Source organism: Malaya genurostris, chromosome 2 (genome assembly GCF_030247185.1).
Source record: "Malaya genurostris strain Urasoe2022 chromosome 2, Malgen_1.1, whole genome shotgun sequence".
NCBI classification, from domain to species: Eukaryota; Metazoa; Arthropoda; class Insecta; order Diptera; family Culicidae; genus Malaya; species Malaya genurostris.
The window spans coordinates 161,559,304-161,586,287 of record NC_080571.1 but is presented as its reverse complement, the minus strand read 5'-3'; the positions used below and the strand labels follow the sequence as shown (position 1 = coordinate 161,586,287).

The following is a 26,984-nucleotide window of genomic DNA, read 5'->3' as shown; positions in this document are numbered from 1 at the left end:
TGATAACTCATAAAAAAAGTATTTTTCATTTTGACACATGTGCATTTTTAAGGCATGTTCGTGTGTGTGTTGTCAACAAAGAGGTCAGGATCCTAGCGATCTTGATGAGTTCAACAGCGATGCCACCCTTACCAGCTGCTTTACTGGTTTTGAGCTGGAACTTCACTTCCCTCAGTGCGGAAGCTGGATCATTTTCGTCTTCAGCTGCAGTTCCACGAACTGAGCCAATCTTGATGAATTCAGCGATGTCATCCTTACCAGTAGAGATGGTCGGGTATCGGGTATTTTACCCGAAACCCGACCCGTACCCGTACCCGACGGGTTTTTGGTCGGGTACGGGTAAAAATTTTTATTTTCGATCGGGTACGAGTAAAAAATTTTACTGTTCACTCGGGTACGGTTCGGGTACGGGTAAAAAAATTTACCGCTCACTCGGGTACGGGTAATTTTTTTTTCGGATCAATTACCCGACCATTTGTACTTCACATAAATATGTTTACACGTTGACGAGATTTTTTCATTGCAAAACAGTTCTTCCGAAAAATAATCAATTTGATTCAAGGGGTTTTGACATTCGCGCCTAGGACTAGACCTGTCAACTGGCATCTTTTTCCAGAAAAAAAAACATTTTTTTCTTCATTTAAAAAAAAGATCAATCATAGTTACGTGAAAAGTTATGTGAATATTTCCCGCTCTACTTTGTTTATAACATATTTAATAAGACACACTGCCTTAGCTCTATGATGTTGCGATCGGAATCTACTTTTCACGTAGGTTCTAATGGACTGCCATTCTAAAGCTGTTTAATGCGATTGCATTAAATTTTACTGGATTCAGTAAAAATTATTTGATTCATATACTGCCCATACTTGCATATCAGTCTCATATCGATTTTCGTCAATTTTGAGTTAGCTTGAGGAATGGAGTCTTTCCTCGATATACTCTCAGAAATTGCAATGAAAGTTGAGGGTTTGTTCAGTAAAATATAAAAACATATCAACTCATTTCTGTGTCCCATATGCTAAAGTACCCGCATATCAGCTGAGTTAGCTTGAGGAATGGAGTCTTTCCTCGATATACTCTAAGAAATTGCAATGAAAGTTGAGGGTTTGTTCAGTAAAATATAAAAACATATCAACTCATTTATGTGTCCCATATGCTAAAGTACCCGCATTTCAGCTGAGTTAGCTTGAGGAATGGAGTCTTTCCTCGATATACTCTCAGAAATTGCAATGAAAGTTGAGGGTTTGTTCAGTAAAATATAAAAACATATCAACTCATTTCTGTGTCCCATATGCTAAAGTACCCGCATATCAGTCCCATTCAGTGCATAATTTGAATAAATTTATTTGTTGCAATATTGGAACAGCAAAGGTGTATTACCGATATTTCATGTAATAATCCCAAGATTTAGTATTAGGGAGCAAAGCAAAGTCTTGGCATTACATTCCTTTCGTGGAATATGACCTTTCTGTTTCAACAGACTTCGCAGCCGACTCTTAGCGTACAGAATCATTGCATGTCTAGTACTATGGATCCTACTGACACTAAGAATCCTTCCAGGTCGGGGCTCGAACATACGACAGCTGGCTTGTAAGACCAGCGTCCTATGCATTGAACCGCCAACCCGGGACCAGCATTAGGGAGCACAATAAATAAAAAAATTCGGAAATAAACTTTTGATCGTCTTTTTCTCAACATGCCGATTTCCCATATGGGACTGATATGCAAAAATGGGCAGTATATAAAATGTAGTGTAGTACTCATATCACATTCAGATACCAGAAAACTACTATTTTAAATATTGGTTGGAGATTTTCAAAATTTTCATAAAAATCATTAGGATTCTTACCATAAAAACATGAACATTTATTTTAGAAAATCTGCATAGAAGTTCTTCTTATTCTGCACTTCTGGGTGGTGTCACCTCACTTGAAATGACACCGATTGATGGCACAGCAAGTTGGGCTACATTGCTCGTTAATTTTTGTTTCTTTTCACCGGACTACAAGTGAAAATCTCGATGCGTGACAACGTGGAGTCGCAAAAGTAAGGGTGAAAATCTTTTCACGCGAAATACTCAAATTTTCACCGTGTTCACTCGTTGAGGGTTCCACCGGTTCAATAGCTGTAAAAACCACCAGCTACCTATAACATCGTGGGTGTGGGTTTGTAGGGCTTACAAAACGGGCATAGTTTACAGATTAATTTAAATCAAAATCATAATTCATTTTGCTTTGTAGTAAAACATTGTAACCAAAAAAAATTCCTACGAATGTTCAAACTACTTACACTTGAAGGACTCACTGTTCACCATGTTCAAAATTGAATTTTTCACACCGGGAATACACGTACCCTGTTTGATTCTTTGGTCAATTCACGTAAACGAACTGATAACACACTATTCATTTTAGGGGATGTTCGCATAACATTCATTTTCGTCACGTATAATATTCAATTTTACATTTGGAACTATTTTACGTGATTTTTCAAGTGATTGGAATGTGAATTTTTATTTGTGTGTCAAGATAATGAGCACGCTTACTTGTGGTTCTAAAGAATTGGATCAAAAGTCGCACTGTTTCGTAAAAACCATACCTACCCAAAATTGAATACAACGGGTATTACGACATTTTGGGTAAATATGCTTCTCGAAAAATTTGAGTTGATATTACTCCCTTTTGTTGACATTTGTAAATGAGTATAAAGTACCAAAGACATTGAAAATCTACAGGGTCCGCCATCTAACATTTATTTTTGAACTAGCGGTTATTTCGACATTGGTAACCTCAATGTCACTTCTAATTTGACAGAAACTTAGTTGTATCCTTCCGCTTGAAAACCGCGTGAAAATAGTGCAGTTTTACTTTCAAAATCATGGTAATGTTGCGGAATGTGTGCAAAAAAATCATCTTCTCGGATGAGGCACATTTTCATCTCGGCGGGTATGTTAATAAGCAAAATTGTCGCATCTGGGGACGGAAAACCCTCACGTCATCAGATCTCAGAGAGTGACGGTTTGGTGCGGATTTTGTCTGGCGGCATCATTGGGCCATTTTTCTTAAAAAATGAGGCAGGAGCCGCCGCCACGGTCAATGGCGAGCGGTAACGCGTCATAATTAGCGATTGGTTCTTCTCGTTACTTGAAGAGGAAGACTTGGACACCTTTTGGTTCCAACAAGACGGCGCTCCGTGCAACACAGCCAACGCTACGATCGATCATCTGTGCACAGTCTTCGAAGATCGAATTATCAGTCGAAATTCGGATGTCGTTTGGCCGCTTCGGAGCTGTGATTTGACACCGTTAGACTATCTTTGAGCGGTTGTGAAAGATAAGTGTTATGTGTACAAGCCAGAGACAATTCAAGCCTTGATAACATTCGTGCATCCATAGCTGAAATAAAGCTGCATACAATCGAAAATGTATTAAAAAGCTGGACCGACCGTATGGCGTACTGCAAGGCCAGCCGAGGCAGCCATTTGAATGAAATTATATTCCACAATTACCTGGAAGGATTGTACTTTAATATTAAAAAATATATTTTGAATTCGGATGAACCGTTTGTTTTTTTTTTTTGCTTGTTTAAAAAAAAAGTTACTTCACAGTGTATTTATATGTTTAAATGTAAACAAGTATTTTAATGTATTTTTCTTACCAACTAGAGCCTGATACGGCTCGATATCTAAAACACTATTTTTTCCATACTGAATTTTGGTAACATTTTTACTACTTATTCGGGTCGGGTACGGGTACAGGTAATTTTCAATCGGGTACGGGTCGGGTACGGGTAAAATTTTTTATTTTTTTTCGGGTACGGGTCGGGTACGGGTAATTTTTGTAAATTATTGATCGGGTACGGGTCGGGTACGGGTAATTTTTTTAATTTTTAATCGGGTACGGGTCGGGTACGGGTAAATTTTGTTGCTGATCACTCGGGTACGGGTTGGGTTCGGGTACAAGAATTGCTATACCCGACCATCTCTACTTACCAGCTGCTTCTCTGGTTTTGAGCTGGAGCTTGGCATCCTTAACTTCCCTCAGTGCGGAAGCTGGATCATTTTCGTTTTCTGCTGCAGTTCCACAAACTGAGTTTTTCGTCGCAGAGGTAGTTGCCATTGGTCTCGATTCGTATTATTCTCGCTGATTTTCCGTTGCACAATTTTTTTTCCGACAGGGTCGCAGGGCGGGACACCAACCTCTTAAATTTGCGAAGGACCATAGTGCACAGTTGAGCCCGAAACATTTACGCAGAGTCCATCGTTGCTTTGATCATTCTAGACAGCTTCCCAGGAAAGCTGTTCTCGTCTATAATTTTCCATTGCTCTATGCGGTTGAAACGTATGATGCCTTGAAGTCGATAAACAGGTAATGCGTTGGGAACGAGTATTAAAGGCAGTTTTGGATGCCATTGATGAAGCCGGTTTGACGGCTTCCCTAGAATCCATTCGTTTTAGATGATAGACGACGTCTTTGATAGCATTTCATTTTGCTTTGTAGTAAAACATTGTAACCAAAAAAATTTCCTACGAATGTTCAAACTACTTACACTTGAAGGACTCACTGTTCACCATGTTCAAAATTGAATTTTTTACACCGGGAATACACGTACATTGTTTGATTCTTTGGTCAATTCACGTAAACGAACTGATAACACACTATTCATTTTAGGGGATGTTCGCATAACATTCATTTTCGTCACGTATAATATTCAATTTGACATTTGGAACTATTTTACGTGATTTTTCAAGTGATTGGAATGTGAATTTTTATTTGTGTGTCAAGATAATGAACACGCTTACTTGTGGTTCTGAAGAATTGGATCGAAAGTCGCACTGTTTCGTAAAAACCATACCTACCCAAAATTGAATACAACGGGTATTACGACATTTTGGGTAAATATGCTTCTCGAAAAATTTGAGTTGATATTACTCCCTTTTGTTGACATTTGTAAATGAGTATAAAGTACCAAAGACATTGAAAATCTACAGGGTCCGCCATCTAACATTTATTTTTGAACTAGCGGTTATTTCGACATAGGTAACCTCAATGTCACTTCTGATTTGACAGAAACTTAGTTGTATCCTTCCGCTTGAAAACCGCGTGAAAATAGTGCAGTTTTACTTTCAAAATCATGGTAATGTTGCGGAATGTGTGCAAAAAAATCATCTTCTCGGATGAGGCACATTTTCATCTCGGCGGGTATGTTAATAAGCAAAATTGTCGCATCTGGGGACGGAAAACCCTCACGTCATCAGATCTCAGAGAGTGACGGCTTGGTGCGGATTTTGTCTGGCGGCATCATAGGGCCATTTTTCTTAAAAAATGAGGCAGGAGCCGCCGCCACGGTCAATGGCGAGCGGTAACGCGTCATCATTAGCGATTGGTTCTTCTCGTTACTTGAAGAGGAAGACTTGGACACCTTTTGGTTCCAACAAGACGGCGCTCTGTGCAACACAGCCAACGCTACGATCAATCATCTGTGCACAGTCTTCGAAGATCGAATTATCAGTCGAAATTCGGATGTCGTTTGGCCGCTTCGGAGCTGTGATTTGACACCGTTAGACTATCTTTGAGCGGTTGTGAAAGATAAGTGTTATGTGTACAAGCCAGAGACAATTCAGGCCTTGATAACATTCGTGCATCCATAAATAAAGCTGCATACAATCGAAAATGTATTAAAAAGCTGGACCGACCGTATGGCGTACTGCAAGGCCAGCCGAGGCAGCCATTTGAATGAAATTATATTCCACAATTACCTGGAAGGATTGTACTTTAATATTATGAATTTTGGTAACATTTTTACTACTTATTCGGGTCGGGTACGGGTACAGGTAATTTTCAATCGGGTACGGGTAAATTTTTTTATTTTTTTTCGGGTACGGGTCGAGTACGGGTAATTTTTTTAAATTATTGATTGGGTACGGGTCGGGTACGGCTAATTTTTTTAATTTTTAATCGTGTACGGGTCGGGTACGGGTAAATTTTTTTGCTGATCACTTGGGTACGGGTCGGGTTCGGGTATAAGAATTTCTATACCCGACCATCTCTACTTACCAGCTGCTTCTCTGGTTTTGAGCTGGAGCTTGGCATCCTTAACTTCCCTCAGTGCGGAAGCTGGATCATTTTCGTCTTCTGCTGCAGTTCCACAAACTGAGTTTTTCGTCGCAGAGGTAGTTGCCATTGGTCTCGATTCGTATTATTCTCTCGCTGATTTTCCGTTGCACAATTTTTTTTCCGACAGGGTCGCAGGGCGGGACACCAACCCCTTAAATTTGCGAAAAACCATAGTGCACAGTTGAGCCCGAAACACTTACGCAAAGTCCATCGTTGCTTTGATCATTCTAGACAGCTTCCCAGAAAAGCTGTTCTCGTCTATAATTTTCCATTGCTCTATGCGGTTGAAACGTATGATGCCTTGAAGTCGATAAACAGGTAATGCGTTGGGAACGAGTATTAAAGGCAGTTTTGGAGGCCATTGATGAAGCCGGTTTGACGGCTTCCCAAGAATCCATTCGTTTTAGATGATAGACGACGTCTTTGATAGCAGTTTGTAGGCGGCATTCAGAATTGTGATCGCCCGAAAGCTCTCGTATTCCTAATAATCGCCTATCTTGTGAATGGGACAAATAACCCCTTTCTTCTACTCCTCAGGTTTCCTAGTTCCTGACTATTAATCGGTGCAAACACGTAGCCAACTTTTCTGGGCCCATCTTGATAAGTTCAGCTGCGATGCCATCCTTATCAGCTGCTTTGTTGGTTTTGAGCTCGATCTTGGCACCCTTAACCTCAGGGCGGAAGCTGGATCATTTTCGTCTTCTGTTGCAGTGGCGTAGTCGTCTGCTCGGTAATCTTAAACCTATTTAATTTTTACGTTTTCCGCGCAGTTCAGGTGCTTATCGAAGTGCTGACTTTACCTTTTAATCACCTCGCGTCCATCCGCTAAGAGGCTCCCTGCGCCTTTCGGCCCGCGGCACAGGGCCGTTTCGGTTGCTTCAATCGCGAGTTTTGGGCGCAGTTTCAACATCACCAGATAGTGGTCGGAGTCGATGTTAGCGCAACATTCCTGCCGGTGAAGTGCCTTCCATCAATCAGAACGTGGTTGATTTGCGATTCCGTCTGCTGTGGTGATCTCCAGGTATAACCTATGTTGGAAGGTGCCACAAATGGCCATGTTCTTGTAAGCGGCAAAATCGAACCGTTTTCGTTTGTCAGCTGTTTTCGCTGAACTTTGCAATCGTCGGTCTGAACTCCTCCTCGAGGCCTACCTAAGCGTTTAGATCTCCTATGATGATCTTGACGTCGCGGCTTGGAAAACAATCGTACTCACGTTTGAGCTGCGCGTAAAATGCATCCTTGTCATCATTGAGGCTTCCGGAATGAGGGCTGTGCACTTTATGCTAAAGTTGAAGAAACAGCCTTTGATCCTCAACCAGCACATTCTTTCGTCGATCGGCCACTAACCGATCACGCCTTTCTGCCCATCACGATGAAAGCTGTTCCCAGATCGCGGGTATTGCCGCAGCTCTGGTAGATGGTGTGATCACCTCTAAACGTTAGCACCATAAATATTGTTCAACTCACCTCCTGTAGAGCAACGATGCCGAACCGCGGTCCTTCAGTAGATCGACGAGTATGCGGGTGCTATTATTAGATCGACAGTTTCACGAACTGAGCTTTTAATCACAATAGCTAACGCTGTTTCTCGTTTTATACCTTTTATATGAATACTAGTTATAATGTTATGTCAAATGTTTATTCGAATTTCGATTTTGAAAGATTTAAATATAACTTTGTCATTCTGTCACCTTTTTAGTTTCATAATATATCTTTTTCTACTCCCAATTACTCTTTTTTATCTAATCCGTGTAGTAAAGACTGTCCCAAAGAGTATGGACGCTCTTTGATTTCGCTGTAAATAATTTACAAGTGTTAGATATTCAAATTTTATTTGATATACTACATAATATTATTCTAAACACTTGCTACTTAGCCATTGTAGACTAGCTGGAGCACCTTCTTGCCAACGTTCCTCATTAAATTCCGCCTTCTCGCACCGCATAATGTCGTGGTCCCGGCAATGATTTCTTATCAAATTTAACGTATAGAAGAATAGGAAACTGATTTTTGGATAACGATCTACAGATAACATCTGCAAGTTCAAATATTTTTCCCATCAACATCTAATTTTTTAACAACGTCGGGGTTATTTTTTATCCAAAACTTCCTTTGCTGTTTCAAGCATACGACTCCACATAACTCAGTCCATGGCAGCTCGCTACCAGCTTGTCTTGTCTTCTACTTTTTTTCCACTTTGCTCGCTTCTTCTTGTTCCAGTCAAATTAGATTCGTAAAGCATTTTTATTGGGATGTTGCTGTAAAGATATGAGACTAGAGCTGCGTTTCAATTTAAAATCAGCGCTATTCGGTGTAATACAATAGTTACTTTAGCAGAGAGTTCAATTTTTTTTTGTTCCAGAAGTTTTTTTACCTCACAGTACACCGCCATTCTGGTATTATTGAGAAATAAATGGATTTATGAGATGGCTAATGCTGCTAGCGCAACGAATAATTTCGTTGGTCCTTAATCTGCTTTACCGCTTTCAACTGATTTTAAAAAAAAAATTCGTAGATTCTTGATTTATGAATTCTTAATGAATAAGACCCAAGAGTCCATCACCTTGCTCAAGCCCTCTTATAAGTTCAGAACGACTCGAGTGCGTACCTACCTTGAGCCATATTGAACCAATAGCGTAATGTACGAAAAACCTGCAGTCGTACGTAGTATTCAATACATTTCTGGAGTACTTGTCCGTAGCGTCGCGGGCTTCAGTGAATTTTGGTTGTTGCGGCATGGGAATCTGTCGTCGGCTGAGTATCAGGGTGGGACAAAAAATTTCTATTAGTATTGGGTGGGACAAAACTTTTCTTTTTCCTTTTGTGTCCCAGAAGTACCATGCAAAATTTTAGCTGGATCGGAGAATTTGTATTTTTGCGCACGAGGTTTGAAGTTTGTATGAGATTTAGTATGGAGAAAGAAAATCTGCTGGAGATCAGCCTATGAACTATATAAACGGTACTATTTTATTCAAACAAAAACATAATTCACATTATTTTTTGTGTCCTTACAGTAAAGTTTGGGACATGGTTTGTCACTTAAAAATAATTCTCTGCTGCGTAAGTATCGTGACGATATCAAACAATTCGGATCAACAGTTATAGAGCATTAAAAAAAGTCACATCATATTACTTTCACTAGCAGCAGCGGTGCTGGGTATATAAAGGAGTGACCGCGGAAAATGAGACCAACAGAGATATTCAGAGACGTATTTTGGCGGGGAATCTTGCACACCTTGGACTCAGAAAAATTCATCGATTGAGAAAAGTTCGCCACCGCACGAAATTGAACATCTTCAAAACGCTTATAAGACCGGTTGTTTTCTATGGCCGCAAGACCTGGACTATGTTGGCAGAAGACCAACGCGCCCTCAATGTTTTTATGAGAAAGATGCTGAGGACCGTATATTTCTGAGTGCAGATAGAAGACGAAACGTGGAGACTGCTTATGATTCGAATTGCAACAGCTAGAATCACGAATTGCAATCGTCGAGCAAAGCTTCTCTTCATTGATGCGCATGTTCGTCGGAAGTAAGAACGTTTCACAGTTGCTCGATATTGATTCCCTCTGTTCTTGTGCGGCGAGTGTCTGCCAACCGCAACATGAATCAACATTGGCTTAGAGGAAAGCGTGAATATTGAAGACGTCGGAGAAGTCTGTCTATTGAATATTGAAAATATTGAATATTATTATATTCAATATTTTCAATTTTTTGATTTTTCATGAAGAGTACTTTTCTATTGCACGGTTTTGGATCAGCACTAGCCCAAGCTTTCCTCTCCTGTATCTAGGAATTGCTTCAAAACAGTTCAGACAATGGCTACTGTTCATCTGCCATTCTTGACTCGGGTACTGTGTTTGCATAAACTCATGAATGATTTATTTTTAATATCTAGAGGAACCAAAATTGTAAGTTGCTTGAATATTTTATTCCACCCAAAATCCATTTTAAAAAGCTATGAAACAGATAAAAATGCTTTCATAATACCTAAAATCTTGAAGATTTGAAAATAGGAATGAAATATAGTTTAGAAAAATCAGCCTAATTTAATAAAAATTCAAGAAAAAGTATCTTCAATACAATTAAGTTATTTTATTATGCTTATAAGAAGTTTTTATATGCGTAACCGTTTGAGTTTTAGTAATCAAATTAAAAATTATTCGATTTATAAAAAATGACAATCAAAACACGTGCGTACTCTAGAAATTTTTCTCATTTTTTGGTTTACCGCTCCATACAATATAAGCAATTATTATTTGGTCAAAAAACTACATTAAAACCGTTTACAATATACTATCTGGATAAATGTATTTCAAACAAATATCAATCGGTTTTTTTGACAGAAAATAATTTATTCTTTGGATTCTATAAAATATTACTAAAACACTTACTGGACGAGAATTGATTTATATTATCCGCACTTCCAAATTTATTTTTTATAAGGTGTGCAAACTCTCTTGGCTTTGACATAACAGTTGCGGATAATCCAGAGACCCCATCACGTATGTTTCCTCCAACATTGCTGCATAAAAAACGGTATCACATAAATATTTCTTTAAAAAAAATCTTATTAGCAGAAATGATTTGCAAACAGAATTAAACAAATATGATTCCTTTCAATATACCCCGAAATTCTGATTTCATTTATTATTACATTTTGTTTATTTATAACCATGAATTCTTTATCATACATACCGTAAACCTTGACCAACGTCTCGAAGCATCTCTCTTGGTTGACGAACATTCTGATGCTGCTTTTGTGTATGATAATATTGAAAATCTTTATATCTTTTATTATAAGACTCCAACTTTTTTTGCAACTGCAAAATATTATGAGCGCTTTTTTGATTTTTCTTCTCAAACACGGCTTTGATTCTTTGAAGTTGCTGTTTATCCGCACTAGCAGCAAGCTTCAAATACTCATTGACATTTGCATCCCTTGCAGTTTGTTCTTTCTTTATTGACTCTCTTGTGCAAGCAATTTTCGTTGTAATACGGTTATAGACAAGAAGGCTACCAGTGCCGATATGGCCTTCACCAAATTCTTTAATTTCGTTGGATTCATTACTTAAATGCGAAATTGTGGTAATATTGCCGTCGGTTTCTTCTATGTTTGCTGAAACATCGAAAGTTAAAAAAAAACAATTTAGGAATAATTGTTACAGCAAAACTAAATTAAGATATATCAGTGTAAAACGGGATCACCTATATTGTGTTTTTTAGAGATATAATAAACTTCATGTTTTTTTTTATTTTCTACGAAAGGTAAGCGGGCTAAAAATTTAAAGACGTGCTTTTCAACAATTGCGTTGGTTTCGGCAAAATAGCGCATGAAAGACATTTCAAATGAATAACAGTTGAAGCAATTTTAATATTTAATCGTCCTAGCAGCGGATTCTTGCCTCGCGTGAAGACATACTTGTGATTTACAATGAACGGCGCCGACCGAGTTCAACCACAATTTATGTGAGCCTCAGCATAAAAGAATCAGAACTTATTAGCACATGTTGGATATGGAACTAATTGGCACATTGGACTAATTGGCACATTGGGTTTATAAAAAGAATATGGAAAAATATATGAAAGTAAACGTTCCCCAGTTTTTTGGAGATTTGAGCATGCCCGTGATCTGAAATCGGTGGATAAAAGGAACGTGGAAGGAAAATGAGAAGTGATTGAGAAGGGAAACCAACACAAAACATAAACCAGTCGTTCTGCATTCGCGGAAAAATGGTGAATTTTTTGCAAGGTCTAAAATTGGCACACGCAATTTAAAAAAAGCGACACTTTTCTGCATTCCCGGATAAAATCAATACAAAAATTTGGTGTGCCAAACTATCTGTTAAAGCCTCCAGTGAGAACGATGAATCTCTCTGCTTATAACTCTTTACAACATTGAGTGAGAAACGATAACATATCTATATAAAGGAGTGACCGCGGAAAATGAGACCAGCAGAGATATTCAGAGACGTATTTTGGCAGGGTATCGTGCGCACCTTGGACTCAGAAAAATTCATCTTACACAAATTCATTCATGTATGAAAAGCCAAAATCCCGGATACGTAGATTTGTCAATGCGGAACAGTTTCATGTCAGATGCAATGAACACTTAACCAAATAATAAAAATAATACTCAGCACGCTACTCCTGTCAGAGTTCTGACAAGAATCCAAAAGTTATGCTAGAAAAATTCGTGTCATTTCGACATTTTCAGATTTAAAACAGTAAAAATGTCAGAGCGCAGGTTTGCATGCCAAATATGTAAGCATGTTTGCTGGATGAAACTAAAAAATATATTCCACTAATTGACAGTGATAAAGCTGGAGCTTTAATTGACGGAAGTCAACTTGTCTGAGATAGTTGATGACTGAAAATTTCAAGCATACAAATATTCAACGCTGGGTAAAATCCCAACTGCCCCGTAGGATAAAGATGAAAGAATGACATAATCCCGCATTTAAAATTTAAACACTTGAGCTTTCTGTTTTGCAGAACCTACAAACAACCCGTGAGCACTAACACTGAAAGATTTAAAATACAAGAGAATCCATCACCTTGCCGTAGCCCTGGGTCAATCGTTGCTTGAACCAATCCCTCCAATTGTTCCAGAAACCCGTCTGTGCATAACACGTTATAACTGTGTCGTATGCCGAATGTGTCGTATGCCGCTATGAGGTTAATGAATTAGTGACTACGTTGTTCACGACGCTTGTGGATTACGCGAATATGCTATTCGTTGTGGCACGAGCTCAAGTGAATCTTGCTTGATACGGCCCTACAAATTCTTTACCTATCCGTGATAGTCACAAGCAAAAAAAATTAGAAAGTGCCTTCTAGGCGGTGTTCATTTTTTTGTAGATAGGACATACCACTCCTTCTATCCATTGCTGCGGTAGAACCTCTTCCTCCCGAATCTTGGAAATTATCCAGTCCAGAGCTTTAAATAAACCATTCATGTTAGAGCAGCTCACTGGGAAAATGCCATAACCCACGGATTTATTGTTCTTCAGCTAGTCGATCTCAACACTTATCTCCGACAAATCAGGTGCTGGGAATCTGTCATTTGTTAAGCTTGTACCCCCTTGTTCTCTGTATCTTGAGCTCTTCATCAAGCGCAGAGGTTTTTTTATTCGAGGATATAAGATGCTCTAAGATGCCAAGGGCTAAGCGAAAAGGTTGTGTTTCGTTTGTACTGGCTGCTACCGAGACAATTCTAAGCTTCAGGTAGTTACAACTGCTAATACTCATAGCAATATTCGGGGCGTTTCCCCTCTGGGAAGCTAGTAACGTAGGCTATCCCGTTTACACGCACAGAGGTGCAGAGACACAGAGTTGCGAGCGCATAGAAGTGACAGTCACAGAGGTGCCATCGTATAAAGGTGCAAAGATGAAAGAGTGCAAAGGCACAGAGGTGCTATGGCAACCCAATGCTAATCTACCAGGTACCTGAATTGGTAAGCGTATAATTTAAAGGTTACAATATCGTTTGCCTGTTTCAAGTCGTTAACAACAACTCGAATTTTATCTCTATTAACCTTACAGATTTCTTTAACTTCAGAGAAATGTGATGACAAATCGTTTGTAATTTGCATCAAATTTAAGAGCTTTTTTTTTTCGAAGGTAGACTATCCATGGCCCAGTGGTACCCTTTGAATAATGTTTAGCCCTTGGAGTATTTAGGCTCTTACTAGTATCCGGAATCGGATTCGGATTATCTTCCATGAGATCATCCATTACATTAACGGGTTTATTAAATTAAAAATATCAAAATAAAAATCAAAATTTATGTTTAGTAAAATTTCAGTTATAAGAGATATAAAAAAAAATAAATTGAATTAAATTTACCTTGTAGCTGATGCCTCTGTTCCTCTATCGTAAAGAACGACGTAAAGATTATCCAAAGATTTCCAATTGGCAGTCTCTTGCTGTTTCCAATTGGCAGTCTTCAGTCGTTTATAGCAGAAGTTCAGTTGCTCCGCCGTCGTTGTGGACACTATTGAACTTCGTGTGCTGCCTGTACCTGTACCGCAGCGGCGTATGATCAAAAAAGACGACATATATCGCGAGGTGCTACTCTGCAAGCATATTATTGGATCGCCACCAAGAACAACAGCACAGTACCTGGGGTCAGGTACAGGCAGCACACGAAGTTCAATAGTGTCCACAACGACGGCGGAGCAACTGAACTTCTGCTATAAACGACTGAAGACTGCCAATTGGAAACAGCAGAAGACTGCTAATTGGAGGTCTTGGGACTCGTGTCATGCTACCCATATTTAAAACTGTCATGTGAAAATTGTCGCAAATGTTTTGTGTTAAAGATAATCTACTATCATTGTAAACGGAACCCCACATCATTCCGTGCGAATTAAAATCTTCTAAAATCAAAGGTGAAGCTGGAAGGGCTTCGACAATTTTATTAAGTTGTCACTGTCTAACTTGCGCTCTATCTTTTCCTTTAATGTTTATTTGACAAGCAACAATTTCTATACTAGTAGTTGAAGGAATGTTTAATCTATAAAAAGAATAACATTTCTTATTTCCTAAAAGCACTCCGCCATTCGGAGAGTTTCTATGGAGACAAATAATGTTAAAGTCATCAAAATTTGAGACTATGTTTGATGTAAGCCATGTTTCAAACAAAGCAAATACATCACATTTTTGACTATGCAACAAAACCTTAAATGAATCAAGCTTCGACAATTTTACTGCAGGACAGTGATTGAATCATTTGCGGCAGATGATAAATTATCCATCAAATAATACGGAACCTGAGAGACCTGGCCATTGAGCTGATAACTGATTGAAAAAAGTTCTAGCTATTGGGAGGAATGCCATTATGATGCTCTTTAGAGATTCAGAAATATTGAATGCTGCGGAAATCCATTCTACAATTTCCGTAAACTTCAGCAATTCTGTTGGTAAATGTGAAACGGATCCCACTAGGTTATTGTCTTTTCTTGTGCTAGTTCCTGGATTGGTTCGTTAATTTGACAAACCAGGAGGCACAGTTTTTTGTTATGAAATTGGCTTTTTAGCCAATTAGAATTTAGAACTGGAGCGAATTCAGTATCGTTGTTTGCGAATTGCTTTAGGCTATATGCACTCGACACATACAATGAATCTTCAAGTTCTGGCGGAAGTTTTTCCATTGAATGATCGTTTTTGGGAGCTTTCATCGCGACTGCTAATAAGATGTAAGGTACTGAATCCCCTGGTTATTATTAACTTTAAAGGCTAGTTGTGCTTCAATCTCAAACAAGATTCATGACAGTATATTTTAACCATATGTCACAGGCAATCAACCCTTCAAGATATATTTCTATCCGTGTCAGCCTCCTAAATGTCCCTGACTCAACTTTATTTTTCGACACATCCATGCAGAGCGAAGTACGTGGAATTCCGCTCGATGGAAATCCCTAAAATATTTACAAGTAAGTTCAGGCATATTGACTCTGAATGAATAGTTTACACGGACGGATCACGAATTGAAGAGGCTGCTTGTTTTGGTATATTCAACAATAATGTTTCGGTTTCATTCAGGCTTTAAGAACCTGCATCTATATAGCAGAGTTAGCAGCAGTTCATTATAGTTTGAGTGTAATCGTCACATTATTTTCTCTTCACAGATAGTCTGGGTGCAATTGAAGCCATTCGCTCAAACGCTGCTGGCAAAAATAAACCGTTTTTCATGATAAAACAACACCTGAACGACATATTGAATAATAATGATCAAATCACAATAATTTGGGTCCCGGCTCATTGCTCTATTCCAGACAATGAAAGAGCCGGTATTTCAGCCAAACGTGGGGCTATTAAGGGTGAAATTTATAAGAGATTGATTGCTTTCAACGAATTCTATAGCGCGTCTCGCAAAAGAACACTTTTCAGCTGGCAAGCTTCTTGGGATAAAGATGATCTAGGTCGGTGGATATATATATATATATATATATATATATATATATATATATATATATATATATATATATATATATATATATATATATATATATATATATATATATATATATATATATATAAATATATATATATATATATTATTCCTCCTAAATATATTATTATTCCTAAAATATAGACAAAGGCATGGTTCAGAGGACTGGATGTGAAAAGGGATTTCATTCGTGATAATATGAAGAATTTTGTTTCATCAATCATCAATCATCAATCATGAATTATAATTATAATTTGAAACACTGTTGAAAATCCGGACGTAGAAATGAAAAGTTTTAGTATAGTTTTACCTTTTAAATCATCATCGGATGAATACACAAAGTTTGTAGTATAATCTTCTTTTTCGCTCATATTCCCGGTTTAATTGGCATGGGATATTGACATGATGCTGAAAAAAATGAATATATATATATATATATATATATATATATATATATATATATATATATATATATATATATATATATATATATATATATATATATATATATATATATATATATATATATATATATATATACATATATATATATATATATATATATATATATATATATATATATATATATATATATATATATATATATATATATATATATATATATATATATACATATATATATATATATATATATATATATATATATATATATATATATATATATATATATATATATATATATATATATATATATATATATATATATATATATATATATATATATATATATATATATATATATGTATATATATATATATATATATATATATATATATATATATATATATATATATATATATATATATATATATATATATATATATATATATATATATATATATATATATATATATATATATATATATATATATCATATCGGCTGAAAAGTGTGTATCGTTTCTATGAGTGGGCGCCACTAGAATACCATACCATTTTCAGTTAGTACCAACCATCAAAAGATACGTGTATAAATTTGACAGCTTGTGAGATATTGCATTTTGAGTAAAGCTACTTTTGTTATTGTGAAAAAATGGAAAAAAGGAATTTCGTGTGTTGATGAAACACTACTTTTTGATGAAAAAAAGTGCCGCCTATACTAAAAAATGGCTTGATGAGTGTTATCCAGACTCTGCACCGGGCGAAGCAACAATTCGTAAGTGGTTTGCAAAATTTCGTACTGGTCATATGAGCACCGAAGACGATGACTGCGGACGTCCAAAAGAGGCTGTTAACGATGAAAATGTGAAAAAAATTCACAAAATGATTTTCAATGACCGTAATGTGAAGTTGATCGAGATAGCGGACACCCTAAAGATATTGAAGGAACTTGTTGGACTTATGTCAAACAAATATTCACGAATATTTGGATATGAAAAAGCTTTGTGCAAAATGGATACCGCGTGAGTCAATGTCACAAGTCGATGAAAACCATGCTGAAATTAAATGAATTGAGCTTCAAATTGCTCCCTCATCTACCGTATTCTCCAGATTTGCTCCCCAGTGACTTTTTCCTGTTCTCAGACCTCAAGAGAATGCTCGCTGGTGAAAAAATTAGAAGCAATGAAGAGGTAATCGCTGAAACTGAGGCCTATTTTGAGGCAAAGGACAAATCGTACTACAAAAATGGTATCGAAAAGTTGGAAGATCGCTATAATCGCTGTATCGCCTCTAATGGCAATTACGTTGAATAATAAAAACGAATTTTGGCAAAAAAATTGTGTGTTTCTTCGTATTGTTTAATAACAATACAAACTTTTCAGCCGAACTGTTATATTAATTTAAACTACTTACATCTTTAAATACTGGAAAAACATAACAACCTCATACCATTCGATTCAGTTCGTCTAAATCAGCAAATGCGGGTGTGTATCAATTAATTTCACTCAATTTTTTTTCGGGGATTGATGTTTTCTAAAAAAAAAAAGCCAAATCAAATTTCAGAAACAAAAGTTCAATTAAAATGAATAAAATTTTATCCAATTTTGACTTTCGATTATGGAATTTTAGGATGATGAATTTTTAAAATTCAAAGCTATACAGAAGATGACAATCCCGAAAAGCTTTGAAGTTGGACTCAAAAATATTGCAAATTATTCGTCATATGGCCATACGAATTGGTTTAAGTAATGCTGGCTCTGGAAGTACCTTAAATTACCATAAACTCTAAAGTGGAAATTACTTCGACATATCATGGAATGTTTAGTTGATTGTTACACTTTTAGATTCAAATTTGATCCGATTTGCAATTTCGACATTGCGGAGTAATGGGTGATTAAAATCTCAAATTGCCACTTAAAACGACGGACATTATAATAATGTCATGAAAACTGAAACAACAGAGAATTAGGTTTTGCACGATGACGACACAAATGAACTAACGATGAATCAAGTTCATCTTTGACAGTTCCCGTGTACTTGTTTTGTTTTGCGACTGCAAGTAAAAAATTTTAAAAAAATGGCGAAAGAGTGCCTGTTAAAAACGTATTCCACAGTGAAAATAATTAAAAAGATATCCCTGCATGTGTTTCCAGCATCAAGGAGCGATATTTGTATGAATCTGTTGAGTGTGAGGCGACTTGCAATTTTTACATTCGAACGATGAACTTCCGATGAACTTTTAAACTGTAAACAAGTACACGTCGACTGTTAAAAAAAGTTCATTCTGTTCATTTATGTGAGGTTATGTCATGTTCGTGCAAAACCTAATATTCATGCAAAAAACACATGCGGATTGATAAAAAAGGTATCATTTACCTAGCAGTAAATGATACCTTTTTTATCAAACCGCATGTGTTTTTTGCATGAATATTAGCGATTAAGCACGTTTTTTGTTTACTTTTTGAGCTATACAAAGTTTTATGCAAAATTTGTGGTTCTCTTACAATATCTGTCACTGCTGACCTTGAAAACAGAAAAGATTCCACATGCTACTCAACAAGCCATACATTGTCGAAATCCGCCTATTCTTAACGGAGATGTCGATATTTTGTGTAAGTAGTAGAAGTTTTACGCGTTTGGTGATAAAGCGCTGTTTCGGAAACAAATGAAATGTTTATTTATACAGTTACATACAAGTGTTTTCAAGTTCTAAAAAGACTGTGTACAGCATTTCATGACATTTTGACGGACCGATTTGATCACGGTTCATTTTTGGCAACATAATCGATCGAGTTTGACGTGTAAACTAGATAATGGCAGCATTTTCATTGTTGTTGATGAAAACGAATTCAAGTTGTTCAATGTATTGAGCAAAAGGTATTGAATTCGGCAGGTAAGGTTCGACGGTCGTTGACACCGACATTCTTTTTAAAATATGTAAACAAAAAATCACCAAATAAGCATTGTCAGATAGTGTAAAATAATATTGTATGGCATATAAATATACAATTAGAACATAACGAAAGCTTTTGGTAAAAAAAATCACGTACCTTAATCTGTTCTATATTTCACCGAAATTGAAATTGGCTTCAGCACTTCAAACAAATTATACTCGCACATCAAATCCTTCGACATAAAAAAATAATTATGTGGAATAAAATCACTTGTCAGTTTATATTTCCATTGGCAGAAGTTTATGCCTTCGTCGCAACTCAGTTACAATCAGAACACAAATGTTTGTTTTAGTTGCACAGATCCTAGCAAAATATGCAAATGACTGCTTTTTTATGTATATAACATGCGATGAAACTGCTATGCTTCAATATTTACTTTCACATGCTGAGCACTTCGAAGACGTCATGCAACGTCTATTCATTGAATTTTTTATCGCGACGTCACGAATGAACAAAAATTCATCCTTGACAGTTCAGCGGTACTGTTTACAAACAAGCTTGAACAAAAATCGAAGAACACATTTCAAACAATCATCTTTACACTTTGCAACTAGTCATTTTTATTCAATAAATCTCAAAAACAAACCGTATTCAATCGTGAGCAAATGTTTTAGTATTTTTTTTAGGCTATATGGATCGAAAATGCTCTCATTCATTTGTCAACAGACAAACAAAATATCTCTGTTTACAAACAGTACTGCTGAACTTTTGTTATTGTGAAAAAATGGAAAAAACGGAATTTCGTGTGTTGATAAAACACTACTTTTTGATGAAAAAAAGTGCCGCCGATACCAAAAAATGGCTTGATGAGTGCTATCCAGACTCTGCACCGGGCGAAGCAACAATTCGTAAGTGGTTTGCAAAATTTCGTACTGGTCATATGAGCACCAAAGACGATGACTGCGGACGTCCAAAAGAGGCTGTTAACGATGAAAATGCGAAAAAATTCACAAAATGATTTTCAATGACCGTAATGTGAAGTTGATCGAGATAGCTGACACCCTAAAGATATCAAAGGAACGTGTTGGACTTATGTCCAACAAATATTCACAAATATTTGGATATGAAAAAGCTTTGTGCAAAATGGATACCGCGTGAGCTCACAATCACGATGTCACAAGTCGATGAAAACCATGCTGAAATTAAACGAATTGGTCTTCGAATTGCTCCCTCATCCACCGTATTCTCCAGATTTGGCCCCCAGTGACTTTTTCCTGTTTTCAGAACTCAAGAGAATGCTCGCTGGTAAAAAAATTAGAAGCAATGAAGAGGTAATCGCTGAAACTGAGGCCTATTTCGAGGCAAAGGACAAATCGTTCTACAAAAATGGTATCGAAAAGTTGGAAGATCGCTATAATCGCTGTATCGCCTCTAATGGCAATTATGTTGAATAATAAAAACGAATTTTGGCAAAAAAAATGTGTGTTTCTTTTAAACGATACAAACTTTTCAGCCGAACTGTTATATTAATTTAAACTACTTACAACTTTAAATACTGGAAAAACATAACAACCTCATACCATTCGATTCAGTTCGTCTAAATCAGCAAATGCGGGTGTGTATCAATTAATTTCACTCAATTTTTTTCGGGGATTGATGTTTTCTCAAAAAAAAGCCAAATTAAATTTCAGGAACAAAAGTTCAATTAAAATAAATCCAATTTTATCCAATTTTGACTTTCGATTATGGAATTGTAGGATGAAGAATTTTTAAAATTCTAAGCTAATTCGATGACAATCCCAAAAAGTTTTGAGGTTGGACTAAAAATATTGCAAATCATTCGTCATATGGCCATACAAATAGGTTTGAGTAATGCTGGCTCTGGAAGTACCTTAAATTACCATAAACTCTAATGTGGAAATTACTTCGACATATCATGGAATGTTTAGTTGATTGTTACACTTTTAGATTCAAATTTGATCCGATTTGCAATTTCGACATTACGGAGTAATGAGTGATTAAAAGTGATGAAATTGCCACTTAAAACGACGGACATTAATAATAATGTCATGAAAACTGAAACAACAAAAAATTAGGTTTTGCACGATGACGACACAAATGAACTAACGATGAATCAAGTTCATCTTTGACAGTTCCCGTGTACTTGTTTTGTTTTGCGACTGCAAGTTAAAAATTGAAAAAATGACAAAAGAGTGCCTGTTAAAAATTACATTACGGAGTAATGAGTGATTAAAAGTGATTAAATTGCCACTTAAAACGACGGACATTAATAATAATGTCATGAAAACTGGAACAACAAAGAATTAGGTTTTGCACGATGACGACACAAATGAACTAACGATGAATCAAGTTCATCTTTGACAGTTCCCGTGTACTTGTTTTGTTTAGCGACTGCAAGTTAAAAATTGAAAAAATGACAAAAGAGTGCCTGTTAAAAATTATTTTCCACAGTGAAAATAATTAAAAAGATTGCCCTGTATGTCGCGGACGCTCGAATTAATTTTAATATTTATGGAAGATTTCTTCTGACGAGACGGCCGTAAGTAGAATCGTAAAATCAGGCCGATCCTAGAATAATAGGCTGAGTTATAAAATTTGTATAATGTTTTGTTAGGATGTAGCGTCTAGACAAAATCGGCGCACAGTATAGATAGGAAATAAATATATTATTTCTTTTGCATCTCCTTTGAATGGGAAAACCCATATCAATTGGTCTATTGAGACGCGCAAAGATAAAGGTAAGTCAGCAGGTAAAATTAGCATATTTGTCTGTCCCTTTTGAGGTTTGAAGTGTAGCAATAGAATAAGAAAAGTGTACATATAGATGTAAGATGGAAATAATAAAGTAGTCTGTTTTTAGTTAGGAAACAACTCGTGTTTCTTTTTGACGAGAAGAAAAAAATCCCTTCGTTTGGAAGGAGCTCGTTTTCCACAAAAATTAAAAAATAAATCCCTACTTCGTGTAGGAAGAAATTTTCAGTTGGAAAATTTAAATGGTGACCCCGACGTGATTCGGCAATCCAGGAAAGTATATAAATTTACTTTCAATGCGGTGACGAATGTTTTCATGTGCTCTTTACGCGAAAGTTCGTAGTTGCAAGAGTGAAAATTCCGACGTGATTCGGCAATCCTAGAAAGTATACTTCCAATGCGGTGACAAGTGTTTGATGTGCTCTTTAGGCGAAAGTTCGTAGTTGCAAGAGTGAAAATTCCGACGTGATTCGGCAATCCTGGAAAGTATACTTCCAATGCGGTGACAAGTGTTTGATGTGCTCTTTACGCGAAAGTTCGTAGTTGCAAGAGTGAAATTCAACCAGCAAACAGCTGGTGAAAGATATTCAACCGGCAAACGGCTGGTGAATTCAACCAGCAAACGGCTGGCGAAAAATAGGGTCGGCAGCGGATAGTGAAGAAAATTCAACCAGCAAACAGCTGGTAAAGGATATTCAACCGGCAAACGGCTGGTGAATTCAACCAGCAAACGGCCTGCGAAAAATAGGATCGGCAGCGGATAGTGAAAAAAATTCAACCGGCAAACGGCTGGTGAAGGATATTCAACCGAGATACGGCTGGAGAATTCAACCGGCAAACGGCTGGAGATATTCGACCGACAAAAACGGCGGGTGATAAATTAAATAGAGGTATGTGTTTACATTAAAGTATCTAAGCTGGGAAGCCAGGTTTCGTTCGAATCTCAATTCGAAAGCTAGAAAAAAAATATATCAGTTTTTCCTTTTTGTAATAATATTGAAAAAGTAGAGATTAACCTTCGTAAGGTAACTGCTCTACTAAAATGACGCATCCATTTGTAGTCAATAAGAACGGGCATTGCAGATTGTGCAATGAACCCGACAATAAAGAAGATTTAGTGGCATGTGACGAATGTGACCGTTGGTTTCATTTGTCATGTGCTAAACTACTTAGAAGACCGGGAAAATCTGAACGATGTATTAAATGCAAAACCATCGAATCAGAAATTCTTAGCTTAAAAAAAAGAGACTCTTCTCCCCATTCAGGGTTTGAAGAAATGTTGAGAATCCAAAGGGATTCAATGAAAAATTTGGTATATTCAATTAAAGAAATGAAAATTGAACCACAAGAGAATAATGTCTTGAGTATTCTCAAAAGGCAATCCTTGATGGAGCTGCCGTATTTCGATGGCTCATACAAGGTATGGCCTCGTTTTAAAGCCACATTCGAAGAAACCACAAAAGAAGGTGGTTTCTCTCAATTAGAAAATTTGAATCGTCTCCAAAAATATTTGAAAGGAGACGCCTTAAAATTAGTGAGTACCTTGCTCATTGATAAAGGAAATGCAGAGCTGATAATGAAAAAATTAAATCTGCTATTCGGAAGTCCAGAAATTATCTATTCCGATCTACTAAGTGATGTCCTTACTCAAAGGAATCCGAAGTTTGAATTACCTCAAACTGTCATAGACTTTATAACGTCTATTGACCGATTGGTTAATAATATGATTGTAATAAAACACGAAGAACGATCCAAGATTGATTCGTGATTTAGTGGCCAAGTTGCCAAGTAATCTACATCAACAATGGTTGAAATACATTGCTGATATAAAAGATTTAAGTGATGATAATGTTTTCATCCCTAATCTAAAAGATTTAAACGATTGGTTGAAACCCCATGAAAGATTGGCGACAACGCTACTCTCTGAAAAAAGTGAGAAGCCAATACGTAATGAACGAATACTCGTTCATGAAAAGAAAACAAATAATAGCAAGATTCTCGGGTTAAAAGATCTATGTTTTGTATGTAAAGACAAACATAGAACAGTTGATTGTTCCAAATTTAAGGGGATGGACATTCATCAGAGATACACCTTGGTGAACAAACACGGATTATGTTACGCTTGTTGTACGTATAACAATCATAAAGCAAGTGAATGTAAATTGTTCAAAAAATGTGGCACGAATGAATGTCAAAAAAGACATCATTCATTACTACACAAGAATTTGAATAATGACGCCATGAATATGGACCGAGTTAATCTTCATACGAAGGAAAAAGATTCAATTTTATACCAAATTATTTCAGTTACTTTAGAAAACAAGAATAATAAGGTTCACACTTTTGCCTTTATTGATCCTGGATCATCGGTAAGCCTAATTCGGGACGATATAAGGACAAAATTAAAAATTAAAGGGAGAAATAACCCATTAACCCTTTTGTGGACAAATGGGGAATTACAACAAGAAATGGAAAGTGTAGAAATATCTGTGAAAATATCAGGGAAAGATAAGAAACCATACATCCTCAAACATATCAGGAGTGTATCGGAATTAAGTCTTCCTTCACAGTCGCTCAAGGTTCAGGAACTAAAACAAAGATATCTTTACATCAGTGATATTGATTTGCAGGCTTACAATAATGCTACTCCGACGTTACTATTAGGTTTGCCACATTCATACCTAATAGTTTCAGATGAAATTAAAACCGGTAAATTCAATGAGCCAGTTGCACAAAAGAGCAAGCTTGGTTGGATTTTATCAGGACGGGTACTGGGTAAACCAAATCGTAACAATCATGCTATGATGAATAAAGAAATTATCACAGTAGAATCTATTAACAGAAAGATGGAAGAATACTTTAGCACAGAAGCATTCGGAGTGATGGTGCCGAAGAAGACATTAGTGTCAAAGGAAACTAGTAGAGCTAGCTCCATCATGAATGACACAATAAAATATAAAGAAGGAAGCTATGAAATTGGTTTACTTTGGAAGGATGACAATGTCCAATTCCCAAACAGTTTTAATACTGCCCTAAAAAGGTTACAGTATCAAGAGAAAAAGATGCTCAAGAATTCTGAGTTAAAAAATTGGTACATAAACAAAATAGAAGAATATGTACAAAAAGGTTATGCGCGAAAGCTTACGCTGTCAGAGGCAGGCGAGTATAATCCAAAATTTTTTTATCTGCCTCACTTTACAGTAGTGAATCAAAATAAATTACCAATAAAACCTAGATTGGTGTTTGACGCGGCTGCGAAGGTAAACGGAGAATCATTGAACACAAAATTATTGTCCGGGCCTGATGCAACTGCTTCCTTGTTAGGAATACTAATAAGGTTTAGAGAAGGTATTTTTGCTATAACCGGTGATATACAAGAAATGTTTCACCAAGTAAGAATACGAAAAGAGGATCAAAACGCTCAAAGGTTTTTATTTAGAACAGACTTTAAAGCTGATCCCCATATATACGTTATGCAAGTAATGACATTTGGGGCTACTTGCTCACCAGCATGTGCGCAATTTGTAAATAATACAAACGCACGAATTTTTCAAGAGACAAAACCAGATGCTGTTAGAGCAATAGAAAAGAATCACTATGTGGATGACTATCTCGATAGCTTCGAGAGTGTTAAAGCAGCATCAAAGGTGATAAATGAGGTCATTGAAATCCATAGACATGGGCATTTCAATATACGCAGCTTTATTTCAAATTCGAAAAGGCTGCTGGAAAATATTCCGAAAGAAAATAGATCAGACGATAAAACAAAGTTGCTCGGAAATGATGAAGAATCATATGAGAAAGTGTTAGGAGTATTTCGGGAAACCGATACCGACTATCTTAGATACAAGGTCAAAATTCCTAAAGAACAAGAATTTACTAAACGTCAATTACTTTCGCAAAGTATGAGCGTTTATGACCCCTTAGGTCTACTGTCAAACATTACCGTCCAATTACGAGTTTTAATACAAGAACTTTGGAAAACCGGAATAGGATGGGACGAACCAGTTCCAGTTAAAATCAAGGAAAACTGGCAAAATTGGTTAACAAGACTCGAAAAGGTAAAATCATTAAGAATACCGCGTTCTTACTGTCAGTTGCCGAATCCCACTGAGCAGGAGCTACACGTATTTGTGGATGCCTCCGAAAATGCATTCGCAACAGCTATATACTTGAGAAGTATATGCGAAGGAACTGTTTACATAAACATAGTAGCAGCAAAGGCAAGAGTTGCTCCTACAAAAATGCTATCCATACCCCGACTCGAATTACAAGCTGCGGTACTTGGAACACGATTAGCAAAAACCGTTGAAAACGAGTTACGACTTCCAATAAAGGGAACAGTTTTCTGGTCTGACTCAAAAACAGTTTTAGCATGGATCCGATCAGAACATCGTAAATATAAACAATTTGTTGCACTTAGAATTGGGGAAATCCTAGAAAAGTCTTTTATTAACCAATGGAAATGGGTTAATAGTAAGGATAACCCAGCAGATGAAGCCACAAAAACTATAAACCGTGAATCTATTTGGTTCAAAGGAGCAAACTTTTTATACGAACCAGAGGAAAACTGGCCTAAAGAAAAGGAGTTTAAGGCCATCGTCCAAGTACCATGCGCGCGGGTGGTTTTAGGAAATTTTCGATGGAAATTTCGAAAAATTTGACAAAACCAAAAACATACAGACCTTTGAATTACTTTTATCTATCTACAGGGTGAAAATGGCTAGAAAATTCGGAGGATTTTACGAGTCTTATCAAAAATAGAGCTGAAAAAAATGAGCTTTTTTTGTAATTTTTCACAATTATTTGAAAAAATAATTCGATGGAATAAAATTTTTTTTCGAAAAAAA

General features: G+C 36.5%; 1 protein-coding gene across 6 annotated transcripts in view; it reads right to left on the bottom strand.

Moving 5' to 3' along the window:
* The window catches only part of LOC131431585 (transmembrane and coiled-coil domains protein 2), a 216,456-nt gene that overhangs the window by 171,689 nt on the left and 17,783 nt on the right, over positions 1–26,984 (bottom strand). For 4 of the 6 annotated variants that reach the window (XM_058597398.1, XM_058597404.1, XM_058597403.1 and 1 more), the window contains 4 exons: positions 17,882–18,001; positions 16,380–16,477; positions 10,813–11,233; positions 10,509–10,639 (listed from right to left, as the gene is read on the bottom strand). In XM_058597398.1, the coding sequence (XP_058453381.1) occupies positions 10,509–10,639; positions 10,813–11,233; positions 16,380–16,440 (613 nt within the window). In that variant the 5' untranslated portion in view covers positions 16,441–16,477; positions 17,882–18,001. The remainder of the gene's footprint in view (positions 1–10,508; positions 10,640–10,812; positions 11,234–16,379; positions 16,478–17,881; positions 18,002–26,984) is intronic. The other 2 variants (XM_058597399.1, XM_058597402.1) reach the window with 1 other exon arrangement.